We start from the raw sequence: 14,840 nt of genomic DNA, 5'->3' as shown, positions 1-14,840 counted from the left end.
TGTTCTGCACCCCCTTGCTGCCCTGCCCCCCCTCGTTGCTTGTGCTTGCTGTCCACCCCCCTCTTGTTGCTTGTGCTTGCTCCCCTGCCCCCGTTGCTTGTGCTCGCTGTCCTGCCCCCCTGCTGTCCTGCCGTTGCTTGTGCTTGCTCCCCTGCTCCTGATTGCTGTCCCCCCCTCGTTGCTCGTGCTTGCTGTCCTCCCCCCCCCTCGTTGCTTGTGCTTGCTCCTTTGCCCCCGTTGCTTGTGCTCGCTGTCCTGCCCCCCTAGTTGCTCATTCTTGCTGTCCTCCCCCCTCGTTGCTTGTGCTTGCTCCGATGCCCCTTGTTGCTTGTGCTCGCTGTCCTGCCCCCTCTTGCTGTCCTGCCCCCTTGTTGCTCGTGCTTGCTGTCCTGCCCCCCCCCCTCGTTGCTTGTGCTTGCTCCCCGCCCCCTCCCCGTTGCTCGTGCTTGCTGTCCTGGCCCCCTCGTAGCTCGTGCTTGCTGTTCTCCTCACTCGTTGCTTGTGCTTGCTCCCCTGCCCCCCGTTGCTTGTGTTCGCTGTCCTGTGCTTGTGCTTGCTGTCCTGCCCCCCCTCGTTGCTTGTGTTTGCTGTCCTGCCCCCTCGTTGCTTGTGCTTGCTGTCCTGCCCCCCCTCTTTGCTCGTGCTTGCTGTCCCCCCGTTGCTTATGCTTGCTGTCCTGCCCCTCGTTGCTTGTGCTTGCTCTCCTGCCCTTCTACTGGCATTGTAAATGACAATGCCATTTATTTATGTTTTTAAAAAAAAAACATAAATAAAAATGTATTGAGCAATGCTAATAGCTCTAACTTTAAAAATGCCAAGACCATTGCATTGTAAATGCTTGTTCTCTAATTGCTTGAAGGCTTTTGCAGTATTGCAGACAGGTCTCTCATGCTACCAGATCATGCTTCCAAGCCCCTCCGCTCATATGGACATGTCACTCACTTGATCTGTTATATCAATTCTTTTCTGCCCTCACCCAATTGTGCAGTGTGTTAAGGCATCCTTTTCTTGGGGGTCCGAATTAAAGATCCTTGTAATGTTTATCCTTATTTTCTCTTCTGACGAAGATGCCACCGCTTGGCTATCACTGTTGAAGCTCACGGAGACCCTCCAGAATTAACCAGTTACATTGCCTTGTTTGGTCCCTCCTGACTACCCTTCTGCAAATCCAGGAGCTGGTGTTGCCATTACTGTTGCTCTAAACTATTTACTCTGGTGTTAACAAGCTATATAAAGATATTAATATTAAGAGGACAAGCACCAAGCTTGGATTTGCTGCAAGTAAACTTTTAAACGATTGGCCTGTTACCTGCCACTCCTGATTGGTTACTGCCATCTTCATCAAAAACTTTGTTTCAATCGCTTTAGATCATAAGGACAAGACAAAAACATCACAAAATAGACCCAAAACCAATTATAAATAGCAATAAATATACGTGCCAAGAGCACATTTAAAATACAGTTTAGAAGAAAATAAAAAAAACCATTACGGGTAGACACATCATAACTGACTGTAATGCATAGAAGAATATCAGCATAACAAAGATGGAGATTTGAGCAATGCTGTTTGTAAAGGGGGCAGAAAAACGAAACATGAGTAAGATATGCAGATCCCCCTAGGCAACCCATACAAAGATAATCATTGATGCCACTTTCATATTACCATTTGCTAGTAAATGATTTTGCTGGCAGATATCCATACCTAAACTGTATGCAGAGTTTGCTGGCTAGAGAAGGAGCAATGTCATCAATGGTTCTCTCAGAATAATCCATTAATATATAACGTGACCAGGGTAGGCACCAGGACGCACCCCTGCCTGACCCCCCGATCATTGGGATTGGGTTCAGTCGGGGCTCCATTTTCACCCCTGCCCGCCCACCCACCTCACCAGGGCAACGGTATCAGCATGTAGCCTCATTGCACATGGCACACATGTTTTTTCATTGTTCCCTATTACGAACATTCTGGAGTAAAATATTTACGTACATTCAACAAGTGCTTGGAATCACGCCTGTCCAAGATTTCATATATGTCATTTTAGGTCCTCTGGAAACACAATTGCCGGACATTCATGACAGGCAATTGCTTGATATTATGCTGACATTGGCGTGCAAGGTCATTCTTTACAAATGGAAAAATTTTGACGAAGTCAACTTCAAAATTTGGCTGGAATGGCTCTCATTTTTAAGAGGGGCAGATAATCCTGCACTACAGTCAGCCACTTGGAAGCCCTCGAACAAAAAACTCTGGACATCCCTGGATGCGTCATCCTCCCACTTTGAACCACCATGATATGCATCTCAACAATTGACTTTCCTAGACAGTATCTAGGTGGAATTTGAGGTGTTTGCTTTTGGTTTTGTATACTTACTGCATATTCTCTGCTACGCACACAGTGTGCCAAGTCTGGGTAAACCAACTACTATTGCCCTATGGATACACCTGTCCTCTCTCTTCTCACCTCTTTCTTCTCTTTTCCTCTATCTTTTCCCTTCTCTACCTCTCTTTCTCTTTCTCCTTTTTCTTATCTTCTTCCCTTGATTTTCTTTTTGATTATTGTAAGTGTCATGATACCAAGAATTTGTTCATTTGTACCTTTAAAGATTTATAGTATTGTCTTTATTTTTATCCTTATTCTTCAATAAAAAAGATTTGAAATAAAAAAAAAAAATATCCAATAGTGGGGCAGGTATACCAATTTCCTCAAGCACCTTCCATAACTTACCAAGTCAAAAGCTGAGCGAAGATCGACATAAACAACATCAAGTCTGCCTTCGCAATTATCACCTCCTTCCAATAAATGCAAACAAAATAGAAGATCTGATCTATGGGGCTAACCTTCGATCTAAGTCCCGCCTGCCTATCAGATAGCACACTCTTATTCCTAATCCATTCTTGAATGTGGGCTATAACCTGTTTACAAATAATGTTTTGTAGAGAATCAGTCCGGTTTATGCGCCTATAGTTGACCAGGTTTGCTTTGTCTCCTTTCTTGAAAATAAGAATAATTTCAGCTAATTTCCTAAAAGGGGAAATCTCTATGCCAGCTAGGATGGTATTGGAAAGCAGGTTAAAGTATGGCCCCCAAATTTCCAGGTTCTCTCGATATAAGTAATTGGGCAATCTATCTGGACCCGTATCTAGACCAGGTGTTTTGATTGCACCTATCAGTGCACTCTGCACTACCACTCTGCACTCTGCACTACCAATCTGCACTACCACTCTGCACTCTCAATCTGCACTCTGCGCTACCACTCTGCGCTACCACTCTGCACTACCACTCTGCACTCTTCATTACCACTCTGCACTACCACTCTGCACTTTCACACAAGTAGCCAACATGTTTCGTCGTCATATTCTCCACGGTCTTCCTCATGGCTACAAACCGAAAACAAATGCCACATATCACAAATCCGACTCATAATCATGTATAAAAAAACAATTAATAATACTCAAGTGAGAATAATAAATTCTCCGCCCAATTACAAGAAAGGTGCGAGAATCAACATATTTAAATGAACTGTGCACCCCACATATTGCAGTGAAATCGGAGTGCATTTAGACAACATCATGCTACCAAGCCACCGTGTAACGTGAGGCACACTAAATAAGGAAAGGACGGGTTAAAAATATAGACAACATGCTCATGTCAAGTCTGTGACACGCCTGAGTGAAAACATCCCCCTCTCTGGATACCGCGCGCAGACTACCCATGGTAATACAAAGTGATTCCGTGCAGTTACAGCCGAGCACAATCGTGTAACTCATTCGGTAATCTGTATTTAAATACTGCCTCTTTTTCAGCCCCAAACACGCTGCTGACGAACGCGCGCCCTATACATGCAATGCAGAATGGTGAACGCGTTCCCACCATCTGGATTGCATTACAAGGGCACCCTGACAGCTCCTAATTCAAATTAATGGACTGCCATGCGCGAAACTGCACAGAAAATGCCAAAAATAGCGGACAAAAATTACATATAGCCTATCGCGTCATGGCTACTAAAATTACAGCACAGCGAAGACGAATCACTATGCAGATGCCATAAAAAAAGCTCGCGCACTAAGGAATGTTTCTGGCTCGAGCCCTAAAGAAACTTTTTTTTTTTCTTTAACAATAGGAGCTCGGAGCTCCGCCCCACTTCGTGGTGATGTAGGCCGAGCCCTAAAAACGATTGTGCAACACACTCCTACAGTAACACAGTGCGTACACAACAAAAGAGACTCCACACAAGGTTATAAAAATGGGTTTCTATATTATAAACACATTAGAACCAAAACGATAAAATTACACAATATACTTTGCAAGATATGTTCCCCAAATGCAGGTAACACATAAGTACTTCCCAAGGTATGCAGTTTTAAAGTATCACCTTAGATGCAGATCTAAACATTGCATAGATATGACTTTAAGTGCATTTGTCACTATGGTAGTCCCTATGGTCCTATTAATGCAATTGCGGGGAACAGTGTTGGGGTAAATCATACAAATAACAATGAGAACATAGGGCACAGCCCACCGGTGCTACCATTCCACTTTATACTGTAATTTTCTATGAGCCCTGGTGTAAATGATTGCAGGTAGGCACAAAACGGCACACTCAGAAGCACCTGTGCGCCTACTTTACGGAATATTGTAATATCTGAAAGAAACACGTCAGTTATAGATTCCTTACCTTAGAATTACCCCCAGGTGTCAGACTGGTTCTAGAAAGTTTTTTTTCAGCAGTAATACCTCTGCGCGTCAGAAGGTGACATCAGTCAGCGCCTCGTCCGTCGTGAGCGGCGAGGTTGTCGGGATGACGTCACGGCAGCTACGTAGACGCCGCCTTGCACGTTGATGTCAGTTCTTTCTCTTTCCACGCCAGCCAGCGCAGATCTGGGGAGAGCGGTACCCAAGTCCATTTTTGACTAACTTTTTCTTGACTTTTGTCGAGTTCTTGTTTCGAGTCTCCGACTCCGAAAAGGTGCACGAGAGCTGCCCGGCTTCAGGGCCTGCAGTTCCTGTAACCGACTGATGTTGGTGATCGATCCGCACTGTGTGTGCCTCTTCGCGACCATGACCCCAAGTTGTGCTCCGGCTGCCTGTCGATGACGCTGAAGGCTTTGTGGGAGCAGTCCCAAAAGTTGCTTGAATACCGGCAGTCGGCTCCGCGCCGTTCGCGGTCACGGTCGAGGACCGGTCGCGGAGCTGCCACCATTCCAGTTTGAAATCATCAAAGTCTTAGCACTCTAGGTCGGGTAAGTCAAAACATAAAAAGAAGTAGAAGCATCGTTGTTCTTCGACTTCTCCTCGTTGGTCGGCCGATTCGAAGAGACACGCGGGGTGCCCGAAGGTTTGACTCAGAGTTTCCCCCCTCCCTTTCTGGGAACCGGAATGACTCCCTACTAGCTTCGTACTTTTTACGAGGCGCTACATGCCATCTTTGGGCGGACTTACCCAGTCAGCGCACCTTCGAGCCCTGCGGACTCGGTTGGGCAGTCTAGGTCTTCGCTGCCCGAGGCTCCGTCCCTGGCGCCACAGGCCCTTCTTGGATTAAGCCTGAATCCAGATCGGCGCAGGTTGACCTCATTATGCCTCCACTGCCGCTGCTTCCGACAGCACCTCATCCGATGCCGGTCGGTCCCCCGGCCGGCGTCTACCCCAGCCTCCATCCCGACGTGGACACTGAGCCAGACCGGCATCGTCCAATGCCGGATCTGGTGCCGGGTGGGGTTTTTATGCCCCTGTTAACTCCTGGGGTCCCTTTTCAACCATAGTATGATGATGATGATGAGGAGGAGGTTTGGGAGGGGTCAGGTGACCCTTTGACTGACCTGTTGGACACTGAGCAGGACTGGAGAGAGGAACTGGGGGATATCAGTGGTTTGGACACCTCTCCTGACCTTGGCATGTTGTCTCCTCCTACCGTGGCTACAGAGGAGGGAGCATCATACGCAGTGGTGTTGCATAGGGCCGCAGAGTCCTTCAACCTCGAGCTTCCTACGGTGGCGGTCAGGACTAACCTCCTGATTGAGGTGCTTCAACTGGCTACGAGCTCTTCGGAGCCCCCGCTGCTGTTTAATGAGGCCCGCACAGACGTCCTTTTGGGCACATAGTCCATGCCAAACACGGGGGCTCGCGTGTACAGGATGATTTTCCGACGCCACCGTCTGGCTTCGGGCGACCCCACTTTCCTCTCCCAACATCCCACCCTGGAGCGCTTGGCAGTTCAAGCTTCCACTTCCAAGAGCACCTTCCCTACCACTCCACCGGAAAGGGAATCAAAGAAGCTGGAACACTTTGGCAAGAAAATGTTCTCTTCTGCCAGCTTAGGACTGCGGTCCGTAAACACCACATGTCTCTTGGGCCATTATTCGCACTCAGTGTGGGATAAGGTGGCGCCATTGCTGCCTCAGTGTCCGAAGGAGGCCCGGGCAGTGCTCTCCCAGGCTGTTGCCGCCGGGAGGGATGCAGCAAAGTTTACAATACATTGTGGGCTGGACTCCGCCGACTCCCTGGGAAGGACCATTTCAGCATCGGTAGTGCTTCGTCACTATGCCTGGATGAGGTCCACTGGCTTTTCAGGGAATGTCCAGAACACCTTGATGGACATGCACTTTGATGGCTGTCGCCTTTTTGGCGACAAAGCAGACAACGCCCTAGAATTCTTCAAGGACTCGCGGGCTACGGCAAAGTCCTTGGGCCTCTCCACCCCCGACCCCCCCCCCCATCTGCAGCAACCTCCAAACCCTCCTAGTCCGACCTTTCAGGCCCATCAAACGCCAGTGGGCGGGAGGATTCGCCATCCTCTCCCCCACTGGCGCACAATCACGTCGGACAGGAAATAGTGCAAATAGTCCAAAGGGGCTACTCCCTCCCCTTCGCTACAACCCTTCCAGCCATGCCACTGCAATACCACTGTATGTCGGAGGATCATATGGCCCTTCTCCAAAAGGAAGTTACGGCTCTCTTGGCCAAGGGAGCCATCAAGCGCGTTCCTGTCCCAGAAGTAGGTTGTGGTTGTTACTTCTACTACTTTCTGGTCTCCAAGAAGGACAAGGGCCTGCATCCTATCTTGGACATCAGGGATGTCAGTCGCTTCCTCCGGAAGGAGAAGTTCAAGATGTTGACGCTTGCTTAGGTCTTGCCTGTGCTCGACCCGGAAGACTAGATGGTAGCGTTGGACTTGCAGGACGCTTATTTTCGCATCTCCGTCCTGCCGGCCCACCGGCGTTTCCTGTGGTTCACGGTAGGCCACAAACACTTTCAGTTTACCGTGCTCCCCTTTGGCCTTACAAGCCCCCCTCGGGTGTTCACGAAAGTGAATGCGGTGGTCGCAGTTCATCTGTGCAGATCAATGGTTTCAGTCTAACCCCCCCACCCCCCCCCCTATCTCGATGACTTGCTTTTGAAGGCAGAAATACCCCAGGCAGTCGTCTCCCACCTCCAGACTACGGCCAACGTCCTGCATTCGCTGGGGTTCTTCATCAATGTGCCGAAGTCACACCTGATTCTCTCTCAGAAGCTCCTCTTCATCGGAGCGGTTCTAGACACGACGCGCTTTTGGGTCTATCCTCCCAACCCGAGAGTCCGGGATAGTCGGTCTATGATTCCGATCTTTTAGCCTCTATCCCGGGTTGTGCTCAGAATGACCCTGAGGCTGCTGGGCCTCATGGCCTCCTGCATTCTGCTGATCGATCATGCCAGGTGGCATATGTGGGCTCTGCAGTGGGACCTGAAGTTCCAGTTAGCGCAACATCAGGGAAATCTGTCCGACTGTGTCCAGATCTCGAAGGACACTGCACAACCACTGCAGTGGTGGCTCACAAACCAGGATTGGGTCAATGACAGATCCCTCTCCCTTCCCCAACCAGATCACACTTTGGTGACGGATGCATCTCTTCTGGAATGGGGCGGCCACATGGGGGGAGGTGGAGATCAGAAGCCTCTGGTAGTTGATAATTTCTTAAAAAGCTTAACACATCTTTTTCCTCCAATCCCCTTCGTTATACCTCAGTGGGAATTGACTCGTGTACTAATTTTTTTAATGTACGCTCCCTTTGAGCTGCTTCAGAACTGTTCCTTACGTCTCTTGCCCCTTAAGAATGCTTTCCTGGTAGCCATCACTTCTGCTAGAAGGGTGAGTGAGCTCCAGGTTCTTTCTTCAAAGCCTCCTTTCCTGTCTGTTCATCCGGACAAGGTGGTTATCCGGACCCGTTCATCTTTCCTTCCTAAGGTGGTCACTGCCTTCCACATCAGACAGACCATTACTTTGCCCACCTTCTTTATGCATCCTTCGAAGGAGGAAGAGAGGCTCCACCGTCTGTACCCAAAACGTGCTATCTTGGTTGCACAAAACGGTTCTGGGTGGATGATCAACTTTTTGTTGGCTACGTGGGCACAAAGAAGGGTCGGGCAGTACACAAACGCACCATTTCTCGATGGATTGTGTTGTGTATTAAGGCTTGTTATTCTCTGGCTATAATGGAGCCTCCAGTGGGGCTATGCGCCCATTCCTCCAGAGCGACTGCAGCCACTACTGCCTTGGAAGGAGGAGTTCCTCTGACTTGCATCTGTCAAGTGGGCATCGCTGCACACGTTCACCAAACACTACTGCCTGTACAGCCAAGTCCAGAGAGATGGCTTCTTTGGCCGTTTTGTTCTCCAGGATTTCCTGTTGTGATCTTAGTTCGCAGACCCACCACCGGGGTTGGTATTGCTGGGATATCTATTCTAAGGTAAGGAATGTATAACTAACGTGTTTCTTTCAGATGCACAAGTTACTTACCTTCGGTAACAATATATCTGTAAAAAACATCAGTTAGTTATAGATTCCTTACCGCCCCATCCATTCTGCCCGTTCTGTGAACTGATTTCTACGGTTAAGGACATCCTTTCAGGGCCCTAGTTTTGTGCACCGGTGGTCAGTGTCTTGCATGGCTCTGCGTTTCTGGCATGGAAAGTCGTGTACAGAACTGACGTCAGCGCAAAAGGGCGGCGTCTAAGTAGCTGCCGCGACGTCATCCCAGCGACCACAATGCCGACGACAGACGAGGAGCCGACCGACGCCACCTTCCGACACGCAGAGGTACTGCTGACTAAAAAACATTTCAGATCCAGTCTTGACGCCTGGGGGTAATTCTAAGGTAATGAATCTATAACTAACTGTTTATTACAGATATATCGTTACCGAAGGTAAGTAACTTGTGCATTAGTAGCAAAGTCAACTAAACTTGGCATGGCCTAGCACATCTCTAGTAGCGTAGTTGCTTCCATAAGGGGAAATACGGTCACTATCACAGGGGTGCCAGAAAGAACATTCTGATGTATTCCTTTCATGGCAGTCTAACTCGACGAGGTAATTCCCTGTAATGAACAATTAACCCCTCAGATATGTGCAAACAGCTATGATTCTACGTGCTGGCCCAGCATTCACAGGGGACCCTGCGGGACTCTGCTGTAAGGCACAGTAACTTCTCTTAATCAGAGTAGGCATCATGGCACTGGGTACCAGCTCTCTCTTGACAAGCAGTGCCCCTGGTGATCGTAACACCTGGATATCACACTGCTCTTTTCCCCGCAGGTGGCAGTGCGGCCTACGGAGTCGCATTGTCAACGGGCCTCCGCTTTGCCTCATCAGTGCGCCACGAACAAAGCAGCTCTTCGGCTCGCTTCTGCACTGCATGTGTGGTGCGAGTGGACGCAAGGAACATGTCGATCCCGGGGTAGCCCTTCAGTGCCGCAATCGCAGCTTAGGGCACGCAGTTCTTAGACAGAGCGAAGCACTCGACGGGCGCTGCTCTTCAAAAAAACGCTGAACACACGCTGAGGCCAGTAAGAGTGCCTCACACTTACTGACCCTGGCAAACTTGGTAGAGCAAAAAGATCTCAACAATCACTGTGCTCAGATGTTTAGAATTGCCGGACTTAGAGTCCCACACCAAGGAATTAAGGATGCAGGCAGAGTCTTTTCTGGTCCTGAGACTCTGAGAAAACAGGGGGCAAGCCAACAAGCCCTTGGAAAGCACTTGTGGCACAAACCGAGTAGCAGGCAGGCCGATCAGCACAAAGTCAGTTCACAGAGTGGCAGTCCCTCCAGCAGCCTAGCAGGCAGCAAGCCACCACAACAAAGCAAGTAGTTCAAATGGTGGTTTCTTCTGGCAGCACAGAAGTCCTCTGGCAATGTGTAGTTTGTGGAGCCAGCAGTGTCTGGTTACAAGTCACACGCAGTGTCTAAGAACATGGGGTCTGAGTCTCAGTACTTTTACTTAAATATGTCTTTGATGAAGCAGTGACTTCAGCCCATCCGTAGCTCCAGACGATCAGTAGTGGGTAAATCAGCCCTTTTTGTGAGGGCAGGGCACAACTTATACAAATGTAAAGTGTACCACCAGGAAGACTGTCTGTATGCAGATGTATCCCCTGTTACATCCTGCTCTTCCTGTCTGGTGGTGGTCTAGAAAGTATTCACAAAGTTTAGCTGTCATCCTGCCCAGACCTGTATTAGAGTCAGGCTGCAAAGCACAGAGTCGTAAGCACAGAGAAATGCCCACTTTCTAAAACTGGCATTTCTTAAATAGTAATGTAAAATTCAACTACACCAGTAATTATGATTCATCACCACTCTTCTAAACATAACAAAAAACAATGCACTCCTTTCTGATCAGGAATTACCACTTAAAGGTATATAAGGGTATTTCCAGTGCTGGACTTTGAGAGGAGTAGGCCTCACAGCAGTGAAAAACAAAATAGACTTTTTGTCGCTACTAGGACATGCCACACATAAAGGAACATTCCTCCCTTTCACTTACACAGCAACCTTCCCATAGGACTATCTAGAACCTACCTTAGGGGTGACCTAGGTGTAATAAAAGGTGAGTCGAAGGCTTGGCAAATAGTTTTAAATAGCAAGTCAAAGTGACAGTAAAGTGTGCACATAGACCCTGTGGTGGCAGGCCTGAAACAGGTTTGAAAGGTTACCTCTGTGGGTGGCATTCTGTTTACGGGCACTGGGTATATGGGATACCACTGTACAAGGGACATGTAAGTAAATCATATATGCCACACAGCTGTAAACCCATCATATCCTCTTTAGAGGAGAGAGCATGTGCACTTTAGCACTGATTAGTAGTGGTACAGTGCCCAGAGTCCTAAAGCCAACAAAACCAAGGTCAGAAAAATAGGCGGAGGAAGGCAGAAAGTTTGGGTATAGCCATGCAAAAAGAGTCTGGTCCAACAGAGGTGAATATGTGAAGATGGGAAGAGGGGGCAGGAGAGGAAGGAAACAGATTGGTAATTGGATAAGTGTCTTGCCATGAAAAAAGAGACGCTCAGGTTAGCAGATAAAGGTATTCGCTCAGTGGTTGATGACCTACCCCTCCCATATCCAAGAAACCTACCACTAAGATATCAAAAGAGATGATATTCATGTATGTGCCAGGCACTGAGACTTAAGGGGGGGGGGGGTTCACAGTTTGGGTTATTTATAAGGTGCACAGTCTGAATGAGAAGTCCAAGGTAGAGACTTTACTGAGTCCTTCCCTTTCTGAAAGGACTAGGGTAATTTAAAGTGTGCCCAAGAATCTCAGTCAGGCCTTTAAATGCATATTGGAAGTTCTGTTTAGACCGGGTTGAAGCCAGTTTAGTATTTGCAAAAGTACACTTGGCTGTAGTAAAGTGTGTGGCATTCTGCTCAAGAATTTGATTCATGACATAATGTGTGATTGGAAAGAGAGGGTGGGTGGGAGGGAGGGAAGTGAAGGATTGCCAGTCCCTAAATCACCTGTTAGCAGAGCAACTCTGGGAAGAGTGCATTAACCATTAAGACAGTATGTGACTGGTTTTACTGAGAATAATGTAGAAATGCTTGCTATGTTGGCTGATAAGTGGTTAACAGGATGAACAGGGGCTGGACCAGTTAGGTTTTAAACCAAAAGGGGAGAGGAGCTCTGAAAAGAAAGGTTCCAGAAGGGAAAGGAAGGGTGATAATGGTTCCCAGTAGTAATAAATAGCCCAGGGGGAAGAAGCGAGAACAAAAATCAGAAACAAGAGGCGAAGAACACCTCCTGTTAAGCCATTGCCTGATTAGGCTCAGTTTACTTCATACTGTATCAAGAAGGAGCTTGAGAGGCATCTTGTTTTCCCAAGAAAATAATTACTTTAAATGAGAGGTCCCTCTGATGTATCCTGGGGTGCCAATTTCCCGTTCTTTATGAAGAGTAATCCCTTTTGTTTTTAGTTGTACTCTCACCACGCAAGAGTGTGTGACATGCTTCATCATAGAGTTCTCCTCCGATTGCCTAATACAACTGATCTGACTCAACCCCTGACCACTACTGGATAGAAGAAGAGTGCTTCAGTTTTTATTTTTTTCAGGATTCAACTACTTTAAACATTGATGAAACACCTTCAGGTTCCTTGTTGCTAAATTGTATCTTAGGGGCTGTCTTAAAATCAACTGCAGATGTGATTGGAGTCTATTATCTCAACTACATCTACTTGGGTGTACATGTTTCAGGTGGATTTAAATGCCAAAATGGACTCCCAGCTTTCATCATGACAAACCTGAATCCCTTTAAATGTGGCTTTTATTGAGTTTTTCAGACCAGTATTTGCTTCAGTATTCCTATCTTGTTCTATGCGTATTCAGTCAATGGGACACTCTCGCACACATACAAAGCAACTCTTTTGATTTGTTGATCAAACTGCTTGAGTGAGTTCCAGAATTAAACTTCAGTGGAAAAAGCAATAATGTTTTCTTCTTAGTCAAGGCTATACCACAATAGAAGGCAATGGAAGGTAACTTAAATCTGGGTTTTAAAAGTTGTCCTCCTACATTAGATGCCATAACCAGAACTGAGATCCTGTAATAGAGGGATTGATAAACCAAGTACAGATTTATTCAGTGTGATTGTTAATTAACAAAAATAAGATGCAAAGCCTAAATCACACAAGGGGACTTGCTTTCATCACAGGGGGTTTCCTTCTGCTGGATGCAAGCCCCACAAGGCCTGTTTTCAGGCTATTTAGTACTCTTCGTAGATTAATTATTATAATAGCGCTAGCATCATTTTCATTTTCATGTGTTACCTTGGAAGTGCCCGATATGATTAAACTCAATTGTGGTGAGTTTTATGATTTTTATTGATAACCCCAATTTAACTAGATTAAAAACTGAATAGGAAATTTATGATTGTATATAATATCTCAAAAGCTTTCTTATTGAAGCATTGGTTACAATCTGCCACACAAAGATGCTTCACAACTATCCCAAGCCCATGCCGCTCCTTTGTTCGCAATCCCCTCCTCAGCCTTGCACCCATTTTACCATCCTTTATAACATCCTCTAGATTTCAGTTGTGTTACCTATCATTAACTCCCCCATCACCTTGTGCAGGACCATAAACCTGCAACTGCCATAGCTATAGGAGTAGTACTTCAGTTTTAGTCCTGTGAAGTGATGATTGAAAATTTGCCTCCATGTGTGACTTCTCAATGTGCAGACATGTAAACCCACTTCTAGAATCATAATATAATAAAAATATTGATGTTCAAGACCAAGAACTTGTTTTTCTGTTTCACTTGCTACCATGGGTTTGCCATTTAACAGCACTGTACATACACTACACTACACTGTACATGATAGCTTTTGCTACTGTTCAGCTTTATGGTATTATTTATTGAGTGAAAAATTGAAGGATGAAATCCTTGAATTAATCTCAGCCACTTGTAATTACTCTAGGCTGACTTTCCATCAATAGTATTTCAGCTTGTTCATGTTAATGCAAACACGAAAAAATCCTATCCAGATCAGTTTTGGCCTAATATCATACAAGGGACAGACTAAATTGCCAGGCCATGTTCTATCACAACAAAGTCAACCTCAGAGAGGATTTTGCCTTGTTGGGCCATTTAACCTTGAAAGGATGAAGTACTGACTTGTCACTGTCTGAATTTCGAACTTGTGTCCCGCAGGTCTTATACTAATATCAATCAGCTATCTTGCAGTCTGAGTAGAAGAACACTTGCAGATGACTATGTTTTTTTTAATTACAGCTTGACAATTTGACAGTTCACCAAAGTTATTGTTTCTCATGTCTTTCAGACTCTTTACCAGGGCAACAATTGTTTTATTACTAAACATTTGTTTCAGTATTAATCTTTATGAATACACAGTAGTATGTGAAAGTTTTCCGAAATTCATGCAAAACTTTACTTTCTACGCAGTGTGGAGCGCTATGATCCAAGCAAGGATTCCTGGGAGATGGTTGCTTCAATGGCTGATAAAAGAATCAACTTTGGTGTCGGTGTTATGCTGGGCTTCATTTTCGTTGTGGGTGGACACAATGGCGTCTCTCACTTGTCCAGCATTGAAAGATTTGACCCTCATCAAAATCAGTGGACTGTTTGTAGACCTATGAAGGAACCCAGAACAGGTAACTTTGCTTTGAACTTTTTGTTTATGAACAGTAGTAAGATCTTGATGTTTGGCTGCTTTCTATAAGGAGTTGCATTTTAGTTTTTAGGTTTGGAGGAGGAAGGTAGATGATCAACATATTTATGTATAACTCTCAAGTAGTTCTACTATTTATTGAATGGTTCCAGACTCTGCACAGTGTGAACTACAAAAGGCGAATTGATAAAAGGTGGATAGCCAAATTATAGCTGCATGTCCCCAAATATATATGTTCCTTAAGGAGTGCCAGAGAGCAAGACCGCAAGATGGCCGTCACTCTGTGAGGGTCTGCGGGCCAGAACATTTATCCAACAAATATTATCTGAGCCTGGTGGCCTTGGCAGCGGCTGGCCATGGGGAGGAGCCCACTTAAGCCTGTTGAACGTGGGGACCCCGGAATA

At 46.5% G+C, this 14,840-nt stretch overlaps 1 protein-coding gene across 1 annotated transcript in view; it reads left to right on the top strand.

Annotated features, from left to right (window-relative positions):
• The window catches only part of KLHL28 (kelch like family member 28), a 209,829-nt gene that overhangs the window by 128,382 nt on the left and 66,607 nt on the right, over positions 1-14,840 (top strand). The window contains exon 4 of the mRNA XM_086937343.1: positions 14,211-14,419. Within this exon, the coding sequence (XP_086793469.1) occupies positions 14,211-14,419 (209 nt within the window). The remainder of the gene's footprint in view (positions 1-14,210; positions 14,420-14,840) is intronic.

Source organism: Lissotriton vulgaris, chromosome 9 (assembly GCF_964263255.1).
Source record: "Lissotriton vulgaris chromosome 9, aLisVul1.2, whole genome shotgun sequence".
Lineage (NCBI taxonomy): Eukaryota > Metazoa > Chordata > Amphibia > Caudata > Salamandridae > Lissotriton > Lissotriton vulgaris.
Note: the sequence above shows the minus strand (reverse complement) of the source record. Positions and strands in the feature narration are given on the sequence as shown.